Source organism: Ptychodera flava, chromosome 5 (genome assembly GCF_041260155.1).
Source record: "Ptychodera flava strain L36383 chromosome 5, AS_Pfla_20210202, whole genome shotgun sequence".
Classification (NCBI taxonomy): Eukaryota; Metazoa; Hemichordata; class Enteropneusta; family Ptychoderidae; genus Ptychodera; species Ptychodera flava.
The window spans coordinates 17104469-17125689 of NC_091932.1; the positions used below are offsets into that span (position 1 = coordinate 17104469).

The 21221-nt window shown below is 39.8% G+C and overlaps 1 protein-coding gene across 1 annotated transcript in view; it reads left to right on the forward strand.

The window, feature by feature from the left end:
• LOC139133153 (short transient receptor potential channel 4-like) overlaps positions 1-21221 on the forward strand; it is a 75945-nt gene that overhangs the window by 8149 nt on the left and 46575 nt on the right. Inside the window, exon 2 of the mRNA XM_070699579.1 lies at positions 2488-2670. Within this exon, the coding sequence (XP_070555680.1) occupies positions 2488-2670 (183 nt within the window). The remainder of the gene's footprint in view (positions 1-2487; positions 2671-21221) is intronic.

Here is a 21221-nt window from a genome sequence, read left to right on the forward strand (position 1 = left end):
CCATAAAATTTGCATACTACTTAAAAGTGAATATGTACGCGTTCACACGTATGCGAAGAGCATACTTGTTGGCGCTATTCCGTCTCGCTATGTATCTTGCTTTGACGATGAGCACTAGCAAATACTCATTTTATTGAAAGTGCTTCTATAATACACGCTTTTTGCATTCAATTAAATCAGTAGAAATTTATGTTTCACTATGTAAAATCATTCTGTAAATTGTGTGACCGAAAACATTTGTTCACTTCGGGCGGAGATTTCAGGTCAAAGTTCAGCTAACTTCCTAATTTGCATATGGATGATGGGTACGGGTCTCCATGACCTTATTTGAATGCGTATTGCACACAGTAGTATACGTTCACAATATTGTGCGATTAAAAACTCGATTGGTTACGGTAATAGGTGTATAACAATGCTGTGTGCAAATTTACAAATAAGGAGCCTTGCTCGCTGTCCAAAGATTACAGTTTCAACGCTTCAATGAAAACTCCCGAACGAAAGCTGAACTAGGCAAAAATACGCTTTTCGATCCCTCGCAACATCGGGTGATTGTCATTGTTTTCTTAACTGCCTAGTAACTTTATTTAACGATACACATGTTGACCTGAGCGGGCACGCCATGGCTACCCGGTGCTCGATTTTGTTCCGAAATTTGCCCCGTCACGCGTGCGAGTTGAGGTCGATTTCTCATGGCATTTGACAGCGGTGTTCATTCAGTCATTGCACGATTGGTCATTCGATGACTCATTAAAGGGCATGTCAATTGATTCATTCCACTCCAACCAATCCCCGTGCACAATCTCCCAGACTCTGATATTAATTGCAACAATCGTTCCAACACTCATTTTCACGCAAACCTGCAATCGCGTGATGCCCTCATCAGTCAACCATCACCAACGACCCAGCACCTCTTCAAATGTCGCGCACTGAATATTGCAGTCGTCTGCAAATTTTCTTGATTTTACACTATGCAACTATTCGATTTAATAAGGAGAATAACCTAACATAGGCAGTTCTGACTCAGATACATTTGTCCAATATCTTTTTCGTTCCATCGTGAATACTATAAGTGATCGTGAACTTCACACGTAATTGTCTTGATATTTTCACATCATCTTTGATTCGCCATATTATACTATTTGCCGCTTCTATTCTATTAACGCGCTGACTTCTCTTTTCAAAACGACATCGTCAGTGCTCGACATCCACACGTCCCAAGACAATGCGTAACTCACCTCTCCAGAATTTGAACCAGAGAAGTTAAAGTATCCATTGCGCATGCCCGGCACGGGAAACGCGCGGGCGAAGAACGACACGTCGATTTATTTATGAAATGACGGAAATGAAAGCGACAAGACGTAGTAGGAGTTCTCCAGTAATCTAATTAAATTTTCGCTCCTTTAAGATCCGCTCGGTTTTATGAGTTTCCAAATTAGGACACCATATCAGACTTGAAATTTTTGAAAGCTGTCTTAAAAGATGTTCGGTGGCACATATTAACAAAATGATTTTATTAATAAAAAACAGGTATTGTCTTCCATGATGCAAGCGTATTGCCGGTAAAATGTCAGTATGATTAGATGGAGATTGCGATCTGTTCGTGAGAAGCAGTTATAGTTCCGACGACACAAAGAGGTTTTAATAGATACATCGAGACGGCGATTGCAGTTCAAGTTCTGAATGTATTTTGCCGAGCGGCGCCGTGCGGCACCGTCGCGGCATGATATGAATATCATGATTCATTACAAGCCCTGTTATAACAAGAACAAAACAGACTTGTAATCAATTTGTATAGACAGGCAATTTGAGATGTTTGCGAACGCACACACACTCAATTTTACTTCCCTATTGCGATGTGCAAATAAAATCGGAGTGAACCGATCGTGACGTGTGATTGGCCACGCAATATTATGTACTGCCCTGAAAGTGTTTTCTGCTTGGTTCGTGTCGAAGTGAAACACAAAAAAATCGATGATAAGATGATAAAAGGATAAAAACATTAAAATGTCTGTGTTGTCAAACTGAAAAATTGCATTCGGAAATTCCAATTCAAAGTCCATGCGTGTTGAAATTAAAGTGAACGTAAATTGATGTAATCCTTTTCTATGTCAGAATTAGTCGTTTGCAACAAAGCGCTCTGTTTTTTACTCTCGATCAGTCATGAAATTTTATGAATACATAAAAATGAGTTGCGTAAATTGTCGGGAGACTGTGCACATTGCAAGCAAATCTAAAGAGCACTGCGCAGATTCACTTGTTGAGAGGAAGAGAGAGATGGGAGTCGTGGATAAGATCACGTGACCACTCTTGACAGCACAAGGCATTCACCGTGAAACTGGGTTTTTTTTTGGTCTCGCGGTTTGCCATAGTCAGTGCGTTATTTTACCGGGAGTCTGCTGGAGCGCGCGCGCGTTGGGGGATGAGGCCCACTGCCCAGCCACAATCTTGACTGACACCGAGTTTCTCTGGATATGTTGAGGGTTGCAGGTGTCACCTGGCGGTTCGCTGAGACGTCTGCGGAGAAACTGTACCTGGCGGCCACCGACAAAGGGGACAAGAAGGCCGTCCTGCACAGCCTGGAGAACGCCAACCCGGCTCGGTTCAACATCAACTGTATCGATGGAGAGGGGAGAACCGCTCTCGTTATCGCTATACAGAACGGCAACATAGGTAAGTAGCAACGCCGTTTTCCTCAAACTTTTGTAAAAAGATATACAAAGATGTAAAAAGATGTGTCCCGTCCTCTAATTTTGTTGAACAGACGGACCCCAATAACGGGTAACGTTAATAGTACCTGCATATATAAGGACAAGACGGTTGATCAGTGTGAATAACCTGATAAATGATTACTAGAGCATAAACACGAGCCAACATAATCGTAAAATTTTATGTTTCGTTTTATCTACCTCTGATATTACCACTTTCAATGGAAGGGAAATTTATTTTTAATAGCAGTAGAAATGCCAAAGCCCCAAATTCTAAAACATTTGGCCCGTAAAGGAAAATATAAGATGGACTGAGTGTTTTTAAGTGATTGTGTAAATAATGTGATGTTACAGATAGAGCAAACAGGAGCATTGATCGCCGCGATTAACTTTTCCCTATCAACTATGATCAGTGTAACGCATTGAGAATGATACTTAATCCGCCGTACGTTACTTAGTTAACACGTCAGCTCTATGACCTTGATGCTGCCTATACGCTCTATTTTCTTCGAAAAAAATCTCGTCTTTGCAAGCGTCCCCTCCATCCTACTCGCTTTTCCTATCTTGATAAACTGGCATAGCTCTTTTCTATCTTACATGGAGCAAGATGGGGAGCGTCGAAACTCGACATTAATCTGCACTCCTCAGTGCGTTGCTATTCCCCGTGTCTCCACCAAGCGGCATACGTGAAACCAGTTCGCTCAGCGTTGCGGTAAATGCGGTCTGTTTAAACTGCAAATATACCGCACATTGGACACACGGCAAAAGTAGGAATTAGCAGAAAACCGCAATTTAGAACAAATCCCCAAACTGCCGATATTTATATCTTCTGCCCGCAGCGGAATAACAAGCACAATCTACGACACGTCAGTTTAACATTGATGAAAATTTATGACACAATCTACTGTGATTTGACATTTTGTTTCGCCCCAGGTTGATTTTGCTAAAAGGTCGCCTTTTATATAAAAACAACGGATACTTACACTTTCAAATTTTCATATCATTCTTTGACCAACCGAGCTTATCTACTTGATAATAACCATTGGAGTCTATTTATGAATTATGTCTCTCGGCTTACTGTCTATCAGCCCCTTCCCCAATCTCTTTCCGTTAATCTCATCGGCTTTCTCTCTATTCACACACACATACATACACACATACATACATAGATACATACATAGATACATACATACATACATACATACATACATACATACATACATACATACATACATACATACATACATACATACATACATACATACATACATACATACATACAAATAATGTTTAAATATTTGCTGTGTAGTCATTCTGTTGATATGAAATTCTCCGGGGGTAGAGCACTATCGAGTTATTATAGCCCCGGACACTTTCACGGGTCTCTCTATGACTCTGGTGTGCTTTATTTGACATGTGCTCTCCATCTCGTATCATGACAGAGTAATTCCAGCAGGCAACGTCAATCTCGCAATGTCCCGTGGGTATTAATTTCTCTCGGATCCTGACCCTCCCTGTTTTTGGATATGATAAGTCTGCAGCGTTTTCATGATTGTCTCACCATTTAAATAGCTAACACTTCTGAGGCCCTGCTGTCATTCCCTGCTGTTTGTACAAATGTTCTCCTTTTCCCCTTAAGTCGAGAATTACAGCTAATGCAGTTAAGCGTGAACGTCAAATGTATACAACTAATTGGCCTGTGGTTTTCTAACATATAGTGTATTTTCGTGACATGTGGATTCCGGGACTGGAAATCCTTGAGCCTTAAAGCACGAAGAGGCGTTGGTGTTGAAATCATAATTCAAATATATTCTGCAGTGGGTGTTACTCCTAAATTAAAACCGCTAACAGGGGATCTCATAGCAGATGCCTCCCTCGATGTAGCAAAACTGTCGGATTGGTTAATGCATAGAACACTGTAGAAAGAGCTCATGCGAAAGAAGCTTTGATTTTTTTTTTATTCGCTGCGCACAGCCGACAAGACATCGACATACAGTCAACCGTAAATTTAGTAGTTTCTGATTTCTCAACGAGATTACGACCATCGTGGTTTAAAATCCATCAAACCGGATCAAAGTCACGCTAGGCTTCTCATTATAGAAAAAAGGATTGAATCCTGCAGCTGACTGCCTATACCTAAGATATTCGCCAAGGTCATTGTCAGATTACGAATATATTGCTATATTACAAGCCCACTGACCAGGCAGTGATGTAGCGAGTCTGTGGGGTCTTTCTGTCTTTTATTTTTTTGTATATGTGGGTTGTTTTTTGTGTGCTGCTTTTAATAACAACGTTGCTTTTCAAAACACCTTATATACAATTGCAAAGTGTGTTATTTTTGTAGTCGACAATTGGATTTTAATCCAGGCTCAATATATTCTGACGCGGTGCTTGTACCAATCAACAACAAGCATGTTAATAAACTCATGTTAAGAAGAGTGATAAAGCCCAATGGCCCGTCTGCCGTGCTTTCAAATATGAAGTGCATATATCTTTTGTTTCATTGGGTCATGTATGAAATCTTCACACCGCGAACTTTTGAATCAAAGAGACTGTAGTTTTCTTAACATCCAATATTGTTCATCTTTCGAGACTTTGTAATATAATCGCTAAAACAACTGCCACGAAAGTCAAGGCCATTGAACCAGTTTGAAGACACTGTACGCACGACGTATCGACTCTATTTGGAGAAATTTTTCTTTTGTGCGGACCAAATTTCACATCTGTCACTTACATTGTCACATGAAATTCACAACAAAATAATGTATTTTTCTTTGAAAAATAATTCATTTTCAATATTTTAATCTACTACCATATAATTGATAGGAAAAAGGGAATGATAGTAAATATTTGCGTTCTTGCGTATGCGTGTCATCAATTTAAATGAAATCAATGGGGAGAGAGACATTATTAAAACTGTAATATATTAGTTTTTGTCTTGTGTAACCAATTATCTCTTTTATATTGTGTAACTAAGCAATATGTTTTAGAATTTTTATGTATCTGCTGTTCATGTCATATGATATATATTTTAGCAGCGATGAATTATTGGCAACTGTCCTATCTTGATGTATTAGGAGTGGGATTTTCATCGAGGTAGAATTATTACGTCGCCAGGATGGTCTCTTATGACAGCATAAACAAATGTTGCTCCCTCAGTTTGTCGATACGCAGATGATCACACACTCCGAGTAAGGGATGCGTGTAGCTGTCACGTGACGTGACGTCACCAGCTTTGTTCGGATCATGAAAAAAAAAAGTGCAGCCGCCTTGGCGTCGTTATCTGACAAACCAACTCAGGTATCTGATTCGTTTGGGTTCCGGGCAGTGTGTAAATGTCACGCGCGGGTCCTGATAGAAAACTCGCCGACAATTGTACAGTGTCTAGGAGGCTGTTGAGGGTTGCCCCGTGCAACAAACGGATCAATTGCCGTAACCTGCCTCACCGGCTTTTCACGTACTTATCGGTTGCTCGAATTCCATCGGCAATAAAGGCGAGAGAAAAAACAAATCAAAGCTCAGAAAACCGTTCATTAACGTTTGACCTTCGCTCGCCTGGAAGCGGCGGCCACTTTGATCATTTAAAAAAAAGAAATCTATTCAAAATATGGTCAGTTTTGAAAAAAAAAGTCTTGACCCAAAAGCAAAGCTCTAAATAAATCCTGTAGTTCTTCGTTTTAATATTAAGATTGTTGAGAACTGCTTCAGTGTGTCTTGCAGATCTCTATATGCTGCTTGAAATTTGCCAACGGTGCTGGGATCGATGAAAGCGCGACATCTGTCCTGTAATGCGACCCCAATGTGTTTCCTTGTCTATATTTTGCATTTTTTTTATTGCGAGGATCACGCCGCGGGTTGCAGTGTACGCTGATGAGTTGCAATCGGGCAAAAACCGTACTCTCCAAAATGCCATTAACTGAAACCTGATGGGAGTCGACTTTTTAAAACAAAAATGCAATTCCATGAAATATATATTTCACCTTGCCTTATTTACGCAGCATGTAGTGGAATTCATACCTACAAAAGTACTCTCTACTCAAAAACAGAATAATGACAACTTGACGGTTGTTTTGTGGTGAATTTTGCTCTTGATTGCCTCTAAACCTCTCCCTCATTGATGAAAATTCCTGTGAAAGACCGCTGACATCTGCGCGACCGATTCGCAGAGGCGGATTGATCTATCGACACTCACCGCGGGTCGAATGCTAAAACGGAAAACTGACACTTTGAAATCAAAACACACACGTGATCCATTTTATTCGTTTGCACGGCTACGTTTCGAGTAGTAAACCGTTACCTTTGATGTACTTCAGGATGATTAATCGAAGGCCGTGTCAAGCATAGCTCCGCCATACCAAAAGCATCACAAATCTTGCCCTCTTTTCAGAGCCAGCCAGGGATACGAATGACAACGGAGAAATCCTCACTGTGCAAACATTATTAAAAGAAGGAAATGGCTTTAAACTCGATGGAGGAGAAGCGTCTCCATTTAATTCCGTTGTTTGGAGTCTTCGTTTAGTTGTGGTTATCGAAAACTACTGAGCTTACTTGTAATTCGGTTGCGATGGAAATTGTAACTTGATAATGACACATGTGATTTACTCACTTAGTGAGGACTAAAGCTAGACTTAGAATACAGTAGTATCGATACCCTCACTCTACGCATGTGCAGCTTGGGAAAACCCCTCTCTTCAATGAAATGTAGAGATTTTAATTCTTATAAGCTTTGCAATTTATTCCATATAATGCACAATGCGGGGCAGATGAATATTTCACATTGATGAAAAATCATTAGCATAAAAGTCCAATACCAAAACAATGCTCATTAATATGATTTGCATAATTAATACTAATCTGCCCCGTCTCTTGCACTAATAGATTTATTCAACACAAAGAAAACCGCAATTGTTATTCCTCTCCAGGAATTGATCAAGTTAGACACGCAGTGCTAGCATTTGTTATTTATGATAAGGTCTCTCTCCTTCCGTCTTGTTAGGTGGCGATTGATTCTCACGATTGTATCAGCGCTCTTAACTGTCACCTTGAAGTTGTTGATAACTCAGTAATGTCATGAATGCCTGCGCAACCGATTAGCTTGACTTTGTGTGGAGGAAAAATCGCTTTGTAAGGGTTGTGTGATACATGTACAACTCCCTCCAAAGTCATCTCAGACTCGATTCCGAGATCTGTGAAGACACAATCAAGAGATTGACAATGCATTGTGGGAATGCAAGTCAAAAGCTAAGGACCAAATGCCCGTTTTTTTTTGTGAAACTGAAGGTCTTTTCATAGTGAAAGGAACCTGGTAAATTTAGTTAAATGCTACTTCGCTTCAAGAACTGCTGTAAGTGAACTCGGCAACTAATGACGGCTTTCAACCGTACTTTGTAAAGCGGCAACAGAAGATTTTGTCGGGGACCCAATCAAGAGTCAAGCGCGGGGATAAATCGACGGGCGTGTCTGTGCGTCATGAACGGCTCATCAGGCCCAGATAACGCCGTAAAGGAGTTTTTTGTCTTCATTAGAAGCCATTCAACGTTGTCGTTGCTTCCGAAGAGAAAGCGCAACGGTTTTTAACAAACGAACACCGAAATACGAATCACGAACCAATTGGGGCGAGTGTTGACCCTCCTAAAAAGGCTTTTAACATCTTGCTATACGGACTTGACTTGTATATCGTCTCAGAAACACCAATCTTATTTCTTTCTAATAGAGTCGGCAGCTTGCAATCTCTAACTTCGTACGCTTTTAACTTTGGCAGGAATTGGTGTTTGAATGGATTGCGAATATATCATTATCCACAGCCGAGTAAATCTGTACCTGAAACATAACTCAATGTTAAAGCGCTTGTGTGCAATATGGACTTTTGTAAAACTGATAAAGTCCTCTATTTTATCGACGTGTTCCAATTCCTACACTCTGTAAAGACGTCATGAATTTCAGAACATGTGTTCAACGGTTTTATTTGACGCACTCAATACATGAAGTGCAGTCAGTCGACAAGTTCCTTCGATACCGTGAAAAAAGACAACCGAAAGAAAGGTCAATATAAAATGGGCCATTGAATTCGAAATTCACTGTTTATCTTTCAATTCGTAACGCTCTCTCGTCCGACTCATTTCTGTGACGTTTAACAACATGTTGAAAAGGCGATTTTAGCCGAGCCGATTAGCAGCTTTATATATTGCCACCGTGGAGATGATAACCCGTTACCACGGTAACGGTTAATATTATAAGTCGAAGGAATCAAAATCACAAAGAACGCGGTCTATTAACCCAACGTGTCCGACGGCTTTTTAAATGTTGAAAACTACTCTACGAAATAGAGTCATCGAACATCAACCGTATATCTGGGCGATTTAGCCCTTGAAGTCGGTAGCGGCGTTAGCGTACTACGTGACACACCAAATGTATGGAGCGTGAATTGTTACTTTAATTGAAGACAGCTTAAACCGAGCGACCCCTCGGGATTGGGCACCTAGGAGGATAATACAGGCAAAGAAAGCACGAGATTTCCCGTTACTTGGCGGCCCTTTTAACTCCGAAACTACTAATAAAAATAGACACACGGCAACGCTTTAAGACGTGCTCCAACAACATGCATTAACCACAATCCTCTATTGGATAACACAATCCCTGCAGACCCCGCAATGTAAAACTTACCCCCTTTTTATCAACTTTACGACTTTCATTTCAACTTCTTTTTTTCCATCGGATATTTTCAGTGATTTAAGGCGTTGCGGGGGAGTTTGTTTCTCTGCCATTCCCAGGTGATCACGGACTCTTTTGATGGGTTAATTTCAAATGTTCCATTGAAAGACTCTGCCAGTTGATTTCTGACGCACTCGCGGTATTGAGTTCGCAGCCCTTTTCATAGCCAACGTAACGAGCTCGAAGTAATGCAAGGTGCCCGTGTGCGTTTATCTTTGTATAGTTGGTTCAAAAGTGGAAGCTACAATACCTTTGAAATTGTGTAGTAATGAGCATAGTTAATTCACTTCTTGACCTTTGACATGGATGATTTGTCGTTATATAGCTTGTGCCCGGGGTGAGAGTTCACAAGATGTCAACCGTTCAGATACACGTCCTCAGTATCGAAGTATTTGTAGCGGTTTATTGGTAAGACAAGAAAGTTGCGGATGTTGCTGCTGACAATGGCTAGTTGCCAAGACAACGGCAGATTAGCTAAGATGATCCTGTTGATGAAAGTCTTGGTAACTTCATCGGTAGCAAGTGAGATATGGGTGATTAACTTGTGCCAATGGGATGCCTACTTCAGTCTGCGGATGTTAATAACGACCGTTTGCATTGTGTTCCATGACAGCGTTGAGTGTACTTTCCATGTATAATGATGATGATGATGATGATGATGATGATGATGATGATGATGCATTCCAGAGAATTTGCTTTATCCTTCTCCTCCTCCTCCTCCTCCTCCTCCTCATCATCATCATCATCATCAGCAGCATCATCATCATCATCATCATCATCATCATCATCATCATCATCTTCATGCATCACATCATGCATATATGACGGTAGTTAAAATGAAGGTGTCGACGAATATCAGTGTTCATGATTTTTACCAGACCATTGTTCATTAGGCAAGCTCTCTGTCCTCCGCAATCTATCGTGCTACCCGGGCATGATACTAACCAGTATGCCGGGTACCTCCTTGATTGGCATGTAGCTCAACATCCGTAGATCATTTGCGCTCATTGTAAGTTTAGAAAGTTAGGCAAATGTGACAATTACTTGGCAGAACAAACGCAGGACGATGCAAGACGTTTACAAGCAAGATTACTTTCTTGCCGTGTTTGCCTTGCAGTCTTACTCCCGTCATTCCGATGACGATATTAACCGTCAGGAGAAAATCAAACTAGGATCTTTCAGGAACGGTTATCCGAAGGGTAAGCTCTCATCTAAACTGTTACAATTACGATCCAAACTACGGAAGATCCTCGGAGAAATAATCAGTGGAGTACGGATAGTAAACTTTCTACTTACCTATCTACTAACATACAAACGTACATACACACAGATTGCGCATACATGCATACGATGTTACATACATTTTACATACATTTTACATACTACCTACCTACCTACCTACCTACCTACCTACCTACCTACATACATACATACATACATACATACATACGTACATACATGCACACTACATACTACATACATACATACATACATACATACATACATACATACATACTACATACATACATACATACATACATACATACATACATACATACATACATACATACATACATACATACATACATACATACATACATACATACATACATACATACATACATACATACATACACTACGCTACAACATTGATCTCATTATAGATGCATAACAATCGGCTTGTTGCATGGATCAATTGCAGAGGTATGTACATGCACGCCCATTCCAAGTCGGTAGGTGACACGGGATAATTGGTTTTAGATATCAGTCACGGCAAGTTATCGCTTCCAGAGGCGAGAAAAATGACAAATTCGTTTCGGGAAGGAATTAATGGCTACTGACTAACTCGATGATGCCAAGTGAACTGATTGAACACAGAGTAATTCAATCTCTGAGATGAACTGAGAACGAAATGCGAACTTCATCTCATCCTATCGTTTCCAGCGTCGCACGTGTGTGTACATCGATTCCATGTGAAGGCACCGGAATTTCCCGCCATCTAATCTCGCGACAAGAAACGTCTTTATTGCCTCAACTGAAATACGTCACCCCCGAGGTTGTAATCTCGCTCAGTCCCCAGGCGCGCTCGTGTATGCACGCGAAGGCATTTCCATCACTTTTACTCCGCTTTCACAGATATTAATGCCGGGTAAAATCTTTCGTTCGCCGACAGGGTAGGCAAATTTGCCCGACCTGGTTGTAAGGCATTCAATCTTCCCAACAAGACACAGAAAGCTGAGTTTGCCTACAGAATCCGTTGACTGCAAAAATAACCCAGCTGCAAGGTAGCACAATATCACAAGTTAATTCTGTTCGGGAGTCTCTCCTCCTCGTGTTTGGCTAGGCCATCGATTACTTCTCATCTCCGTAAGCTTTTCTTCAGTCGTATTGATCGTATTTTTCTTATATCTCGTGAATATCACTGGCGCGACACTGTTGGCGCAGTTCACAGAGGTCGTGGACTGGGAACTTTGTATTTGTATCTTTTAAACCGTTGGTCGATGCCTGAACCCTGAGGACGCAATTATTTTTTCGCCAATTCGACGACCGTTGATCGAGGGTTTATTAAACTTTACACTCGCCAGACTTCACGGTTTGTTACGTTGAAATTAGACATGAAAATATGGTAAAGGGCAAGGAAGTGATCCAATCTCGCTATGTCTCGACATTGTCTCAAGTTTATTCTATTTACCTTCAAGCCCTTTTCCTGAGAGTTTGATTTTTCCACTCGCTGTATGTATGTATGTATGTATGTATGTATGTATGTATGTATGTATGTATGTATGTATGTATGTATGTATGTATGTATGTATGTATGTATGTATGTATGTATGTATGTATGTATGTATGTATGTATGTATGTATGTATGTATGTATGTATGTATGTATGTATGTATGTATGTATGTATGTATGTATGTATGTATGTATGTAAAATGTATATTTTACATACATACATATATATATACACACTAGTAAACATCTTTATGTTTGTTTGACCTGAATGGTGAGTTGCTTTTCAAATTTCTTCAAAGAATCCAATTTATTTGTATGTGTGTATCAATAAAAGATCAATAAAAAATGGCGACGGCATGATTGACATTCATCACCCCGCTGAGGGTTATCGATTTTTAGTGTTTACCTTCTCCCGAATATAAGCAAAGTAAAGGAGTACGAAATAACTTTCCATTCACTTCTCGGTCGGTTGACATATGCCCTTTCGTCATGACAATCTAACCGTCAATTTTCGTCCAGACAATACACAGATCAAGGTTCTCTGCTAAAAGATTGTTTTATGCATTCATCTCGCGTTTCCTCTTTAACAGCGTGCTGACTTTTCAATCGTCATTGCGGGCACTTAAGTGTCGCAATGTACGCTTGTGACGGCCTTTCGTGTTGCAGTGAAATTCTCTAGCACCTTCGACAAAGAAAACACAAACAAGCAGAATCTCAGAAACGATTGATAAGGCAGCTTCACGATTTAAAACAATAATCGTTACAATGGTCATATGCACTATTTGTGTTCCAGGTTCTCTTATATCGAAGATCTCGCACATCTGGTTATAAGCAAATCACGCAGCTTTGAATCGAATAATCGATTAGTATTCTTGGCGTCGTGTCTACAATACTCGTATAATGAATTTTTGAAAGGCACTTCACTAAGTTATGAACTGGGTGTTTCTCATCAAATACAAATGTGGAATATAAAGCTTAGTTTCCTGGTCTGTCGACAAGATTTTTGTCGGACAGTTTTTTTTTGTACTGTAATCAAGATGATAAATTCTGAGGTGATTCATTTGACAACATTTCATGATGTCCAACGTATAAAAATACCAACCGTGTGTTTTCATACTATCTTTTCTAACCCATTAACTAGCGAAAAAATATAACCGATCGAACATGTGCATATTGCGAAAGTTTCAATAGTCTTGACATCACCGTAAGAGCGTACACTCTCTTGTGAACTAGTTGTATGCGCACAGCTTGGAAGAATGTGTCGGAAAATGCAAACGTAGTACTGTTTATTTACACATCTTAAATTGAATACCTGACTTTGACTGCCCTGGTTGCTATGTGGTTAAGTAAGAAGGTCAGCAATTATGAAGCCGGAAGGAAAGGTGTACTTGAACTTTGAAAGTCAACAACACACTCTCTGTATCAACTTTGCGCATAGAATGGTTTGCTTAACGCTTTTGCCCTAACATCTGCGCACTCACTACATCTCACCCTTCTGTGTCGCCAAGGAAACTTGGGGACCCTTCCGTAAATTCAATTTTTTTTTCTATGAGAAAATAACCCCTTCGTTGGAGGAGATAGAACACATTAATCTTGTCTCAAATAGACTTTTTTATGTATCACACTTATTTCAGCCGTCGTCTGTTTGCTTCATCGGTTGTAAATTTGGATTAATCATATACAGAGCGAAGATGTTCCCATTATTCAACCAAACATCCATTATCTTTCCACTGAGAGCCTTTTTGCGTATCTGATTGCCTTGTAGTTCAATGCCATCGTTATCTGTCAATTTTTATTTATGAATTCGAAAACGAAAATTAAATTTTGATTCGGGGGCGGAAATTACGCTGTTAGGATACGCGTCAGCGGAGGAGCCGCTCTCCGGAAGGCTGGCAGACAAAGCGACTGCAGATCCGATAGCGCTGGGTTTTTGTGCGATATATATCTTTATGAATGCAAACTTTAACCCAAGTCGCAGTGGCCTTCACTGACATTGTGATAATACCATTGTTCGTTTCAGTTATGTTTACAGTGTTTTTGTAGCACGCGGAATAGATTTGCTCGAATAGACGCGATAGCACACGGTGCATGCAGCATGGCCATTATGGATTCTCGGGCGATTGACTTTGTATAGGCATGCGTGTGTCCCCGGCTACCGATTCAGATTGTCATATCGGAGGGTATGTTAACGCGTAAAAGATACGTTTCATTCCTGCATGCGTCAATCGTGCGGACCACCATCGCAGTGTTCGTTGAGGCGATGAAAGAATAATGTTGGTCATTGTATTGGTTGGTATTAGAAGAAGTGATGTGCATTCTTCTTCGCTGAGGCATCTATTATAATCGTTGTTTGCTTCATATCTCATGATGTTTTCTTTAGGTAGAACGCGCCTTGGGGACAGATATTCGGACTCTCAAACTTTTACAATTCTTTTCTGATTTACCACTTGTGAGGGTTCATTTTAAAGCTCTTGGTATAAGAAATGTTTTCACCGTATTAGTTTTTTTCGAAAATTTCATTTTTCCATATAGATTCAATAAGGGATGGCGGCCATTTTGAATTTCAAATACATGTATCAGTAAATCTTAGGAACCTTGTCTCTCTAGTATCATATTTGCACGGCGATCCCTGATTTTTTCTTCTTGATTTGATAAGAGTATGGCTAAAACTCTGAGGAAAAGATTAAGTCTTTCACTTTCGAGGCGCATACTACAGTACCTTAAATATTATCCAGTGCATATTTAACACAGGTCACGGGGAGACAGTGTTCTCTCGTCATCTAATATCATGATATCATGTAATATCAGTTTTATGTGAATAAACAACGTACCCTGTGTCATCTTTCTGCGACTACAAAGAGTTTGGTGAAATAACAGCATCCATCAAAATAGAATTGAAATTACTGCCAGCATTTCGGCCCAACTAGACTGCCTGTCAAACCATTGCGCCTGAAGCGATAAGGTGGTATAGGGGAGTCTTACTGTTCCGGGCTTCGAAAAATCCCAAGAAACGCATCTCACATAAGTCCGAATTTATTTTCTACTTTCATTGAGTGATCACATATGACTCACGATAGGGGCTATATTCCCAAGCCAGCGTATCACCCTAATGCTCGCAAGCTGACACACGTCAACTCGCATGGAAAGTACAGAAGTGCATGAATACATCATGGTTACGAATGTGACTTTCCTTCTGTGGTCCCAGGCTGCCAAAGTCTGATCGAAACTCATTGTTCTCCGCAAAGCAGGTTATTAAGCAGAATATTTACTCTGTTTTGTTACATCATTTGAGACCTTGTTTCGGTGTAAAGGGGACAAAGGTCAATGATGGAGAAGAAGGGAGTAGGGAAATGGTAAAGGACAGAACAGTGATTGCGTGATGCAGTTTTCTGGTGTTTTCTTTGACTGACTGCTATGTATCATATCATGAGCTGCAGAGCTATTTCAGAACCGTAAATTATGTAAATTGAACAGTTTTTGTTCTTGTATTTCTCAAGGTATTTAAGATGCATATTTGGTACTAGCATATAGGCCTATACGATAAGAGCAAGCTTGACCTGTCACCGACATAACTGGAATGGAAAATTGATGTGTTTTTCGCCTCCCAGAAGCCTTTATCGCGCATCCATACAGTTGTTGCTCGTCTATCTCTGCTAAACGCTGTCAGACATTAATATCGATATGTAAACTCGTTACTGTGTAGTTTGATGAGAGCCTGGGAGTTGTGGCGTGTTAATCTGTTGATTCTGAAAAAAAAACTTTAAATAGTAAAAGTGCATTTGAAAACTCAGGGGTTGTACAATCACACGTCACACTGTATGGTGACGTTGAACGAAGATTTCCCCGACACTAACGAAATGAAAGTGTGTCAAAAAAGTGATCCACGTGAGAATGAATTAACACTTTTCGTTTCAAATATAAAAATATATATATATCTAAAATAGAGTAAGCACATAATTTTGCCTGGCCCTTTCGCAGTCACGAGGTTAATATTACTTGTTTTACGTAATTTCTTATTTGCTTGTGCGGTCACCGACATGAATTCATATTAATACAGTAAATCCAAATTTCGTACTCTCAAATTTATCTAGCTTGTCTTTTTCTCAGTGGCAATTAGATTAAAAATGAAAGCTTATATCTCAGGATAAGTGTCAATATTTTGTCACTTGATAGTTTCCACACAGATATTCATGAGAAATACATCGCGTATATTTGGAGGTAACAACAATAACATCACAAGTATTTCGGGGGATTATCTAAGAAGGCAAGACAGCTGATTGGAGAAGATGCTACTGAAAGATTCGCAAAAAATATATGCTAATGAACCTTTGACTACAAAAATTTTTTGTGTCAGACCGGATAAAATCTACCGACTATGCTTGGCATGTATACGAGCGAAAAGTCTTCATCAAATCCCTTTTCTCCGTGAATGAAATCGAGGTCAAGAAATATGCGAATGGCCTTCCGAATATCAAACTCCTAAGATCACATCGCCGAAAGTTGGTCCTGTGTGCAAGCCAGTTTTTGAATGAGTAGCTTAGTAAGTCGATATAATTGCAAAGTAGGATTGACTTACACATGGATCACGCTCAAATGGCAATTAGATATATCGACCAGGGCGGCGGTCTTCAAACGGTTCTCAGTAGTCCCGTGATTGATCGTCAACGGATGGAAATCAGAACATTTATTTCTCGGATTCTTGATTTCATTACGCTGTAATACCCTTCAATGTCTTCTTGTGGTAATGAACCTGGCGAAGACGATGACGTTTCAAGGCCCCCGCGAGGAAATGCGCTTTTCGATCGAGTTACATTACACCCTTGAACAGTTCCATAGCCTTAGGCTTTCAGCTATCCCAGGCTGACGGTCCCGGGAGAATACTTCGTCTTCGTTCTCAAACACCGATCAGCTTCTTACTCCCGTGATGTCTGCGTCTTACACGTTATTGAGACGTTGTCGGCGACCAGTAAAACCCCAAGCGGTTTTTTTTTCAGTGGACAGCATGTAAAAAGGTGGAGCCTATGTTAACTCGTTTTCATGCTCACATTATATACCAAACGCAACTCGCAACAAATGGATGAGTTCGGTTGAAGGCACAATAAATGTAACTCTTGGTGGCATTTTTATCGTCTTCACTCTAAAATCAAGTGATGTTACCTCTGTTTTTCTCAAATATATTAAAATATACAAGCTATTAGCATCTTAAACCATAAAGAAAGGCACAACATATCGCGTACATTGTCCATTGTTACTATTGGCATAGAGAAAGATAGACTGTCTATTTTACTCTGTGCTATTGGCAAATGGTCTAACAGGCATTCTAAACAGTCTAACAAACAGTGTTGAGTACAACTAAGTTTTCTTAATAACAACGACAAAGGACATTGCACTAATATGTATAACCTTGGTCAAAGGTCACCGAGGTCACGTGACATTTTGAAAAAAAAAATTGTATTGCTAATCAATCCTTATATGCCAAAAATCAGACCTCTAGCTCTTTTCGCTTGCCCAGAATTAGATATGTGCATAATTAATGAAGTAAAGCGTTAAATACTGACGTCGATTTGGTTACTGAGGGTAGAACAAGCAACTGTAGTTCATAGAACGAACACAAATAACGGAAAATAATTCATAATGTATGTCATGTTCATTTTTACCAATTGTACCAATAAATCAAGTTGGTGGATTGTTTTTAATCCCATGGACATTAACAATGCTGATGTGGTGTTTAAAGTAAGGCGGTACATCTATATTTTTCGCTCACAAGTTCAGTTTAGGCAGCACATGAGAAAAACACATTTGTATTATGTTTGAACACTTCTGGAGTGTGTCGCCAGGGATTAGTGCATCTTTGCTGAGTGTATGAGGGATTTACACGTCCATGTTTACAGCGGCTCTCTCACTTAGAAACTATCGAGAGCAATGTTTATCTCCATATATCATCTCTCGGTTCTAAATTTGTCGTCTGCTGCTTCAGATAGTGCTTTTTCTTTGCGTGCGTTTTCTTTAATTTAGCTGTTCTTATTTCTTATATGCGATGTAAAACACAACGACCAATTTACGCGGGGCGAATAAATCAAATTTACCGCCCCTTTAAAACGTCAATAAAATGAGTGAACGCAGCTCTAAACCAGGCATTGAAAGTCACTACTCGCTATTTTTGTGATTAAGATGAGGGTGCTGTTGTCGTTATTGTGTCCAACTCGTTGTCTTAACCATATATCAGACAGATCAGGCCAATAACGAAGGGTGCGTTTCTCGCGCTCGCGTGTGAGTGAACGAACGATTGTCGATTTACATTCGTCGTAAACCCGTTGTCATAGTGCATCTCTTTACAAATTCTTCATATTAACAGTATGGAAGGAAAGATATGAGTAAAAGTTAATTAAAACATCAGGGTCAATTTACAGAGCAAGTGTTGAAGTACAAAAAATGAAACTTCTTTGGGGTTGGTGTCCATTCTAGGGATGTCATTTGCATGTGTGTCTCTCGAAACTCGCGCATATCGCGTTGGAGTATATTTTAAACGCTAAATAAGCGTTCACCTGGTCGGTTAAAATGAGCATAAAGCCGTTGGAAAGGCTAAAAGTGGATTTTGAAATGCTAAACGCCGACGTTCAATTCAAGTAGTGACAGAGCTATCCGTTCAGTGAACAAGGTTTTGTATCGCCGGTGACACGCAGAGTTTCACTTCGAGAAGGTATTTATCAACAACGAGCTTGCCCGTTTGCCTGGCGTCTCGTCTTTTCATGGCATGGCCAATAAAACTTGTTAGGGCTGAGTCATTGAATTTCTACCCACACTCAGAAATACTCGTTTAATGGGGGAAGATTTGGGACAATAATCGATCGTGAGAAAAGGACGTTGTCTGCCCGTTGGACGCCTGCAAGTCTGCAGTCGCCACACACAGTTCAAATGCCACTTTTTTGTGCTAAGTAATGCCACTTAATAATCTTCAAGGTAATAATTCAATTACTCGTCTTACGAAACGAGCTCGTTTATACCGTGACGATTTGACGAACCGGGGCCCTTGTACAGAGCACGTGTGTACGTACATGGGAATTCAAATGTTACATTCATCAGCTGGGTCAAGGGTCATGCAAAATTGGGAAATCGATGATAACCGTCGACAATGTAGAAATCGACATACAGGAGACTTAGCGCACAGAGCTTATGCGCAATTACAGCTGTGTGTATCAAAGCAATTGATTTCTTATATCCACCGCGTGTAATAAACCAATTACTTAACGAGATCGTACCTTGCACATTTCAAATTCACTGAACATAAATCTTTCATTTAAGCCCGTTCATTTAAAAACGCTTCGAAATGTAAATTGAGGGTATTTCACAGTTGAAGTTTACACACTGTTAGTGGCATATTATTGCTACATTTTTGAAGTTTGTTGGCTCAGGTTAAAGAATCGAAAGTTGTCATCTATCGCCAAGGGGGAAGTATACACTGTACAGGTACTTGTGGAAATGTTGAAAAAAACTGACGTTTTCTGACGCAATCCTACGAACTATCGACATTTTTTAGAAGACGAATTTCACTTTGTTTTTTGGGGGTTTTTTTTGTCCACCGTGTGAAGATATCAGAACCACATACTTCCAATCATCATAGAGATGATATATTTATGTAAATAGACTTTCTGAGCTTCGAGCATCACAAAACAAGCGAGTCGTCGCTCGTGTATCGCTTTATCTCTATTAAAAGCGTTTATGAGAGGAGAAGACTTTCACAATTTGACAGCTTCCTAGATATATGTACATCTTGTGAATTTTCTGTTGATGTAGATCCGAGATTCTGTTGTTTTCTTCATTAAATGCTAATAGAATTTGTTATTTATCTAGATTGTGGTTGTGAACCGTCAAATTGTATGTCATTCTTTGTAATTATTTGTGCGATGGGTTTAGGCCCAGTATTGCATAAACCTAATTCAAAAATAGCGTCAATGATGACACTGTGCTCCTCCGTGCATTTAGCGGTAGGGATGCAAGGAGAGAGGTTTGGGGAATGTTGCTGAGAAAGATGCAAAGAAAGGGTTGAAATGTGAAACTGTAATAAAACCTATTGTTTTTTTAGCAGTGAGCGTCCAGCTTGGTAAACATGCCATCTTGTACATGAAGGCAAAAAACATAATTTTCACATGTCCACCAAACTTGGAATTCGCATAGATGTACATAGATCATCCAAATTGATTTATCTGCAAGATTTTGTATGTTCCTTGCTACAAAATTCTGACCCAATTGAATTATAACAGGAAAACATGCACGCATGATTGGACAGTGTGGACTGTGTATTGCATGCACTATATCTGCCGTGATGATGGATTGCCAGACGACCACACTGCATCAAAGAACTGTAGTTTAAAACGAAAATATAATTCTAAACAAGTCATTGACAATGACATAGTAATAGGAGTATTAGTCTTGATGGGGCAGGGAAATGTGGTCATTAAGAAGTATCACTGGATTGATATGTTGAGATCTATGGGCACATAGGTCTATGTCGTTGTTTCCAATTTGAAACACATGAGGCATGTCTAAGTTATGGTTCTAAATTGGGAAAAAAGATCAGACCTCTAGCAGTATTGGCCAGCCAAGAAATACATATGCGCATAATAAATGAGGTACAAGATGTGACATCTTAAAGGGGAAGTTCACCAAGGATGATTTTTACATATGTGGTAGCTCTGTGGTCATTTACCCCAGAAAAGCTATTTTCACCATTTATAACTCCCAGGATTTTTACAAAAAACGATAAAAATAGTACAGGAAGTTGCCCATGTAATTTGAATCATGGGAAAAACTCCAAACTTGGAGCTTGCATCATGTGATATGGAAGGGACATCTTCAGACGGGTATAGCCCCCACATTGTCCACTCACGGTAACACAGTAGTAAACAGCAACACAAAATCTTACAGTCGATAGTTTATTATAAGTGATTCGTCTTTTATACAAGGATACTCAGTGTAAACAAAATTTATGTAAATACGCACAGCATAGTTTGAGCATAGGTGAATGGATAATGCCATACCCATGGGAAAATGGTCCCTTCCATATCACATTA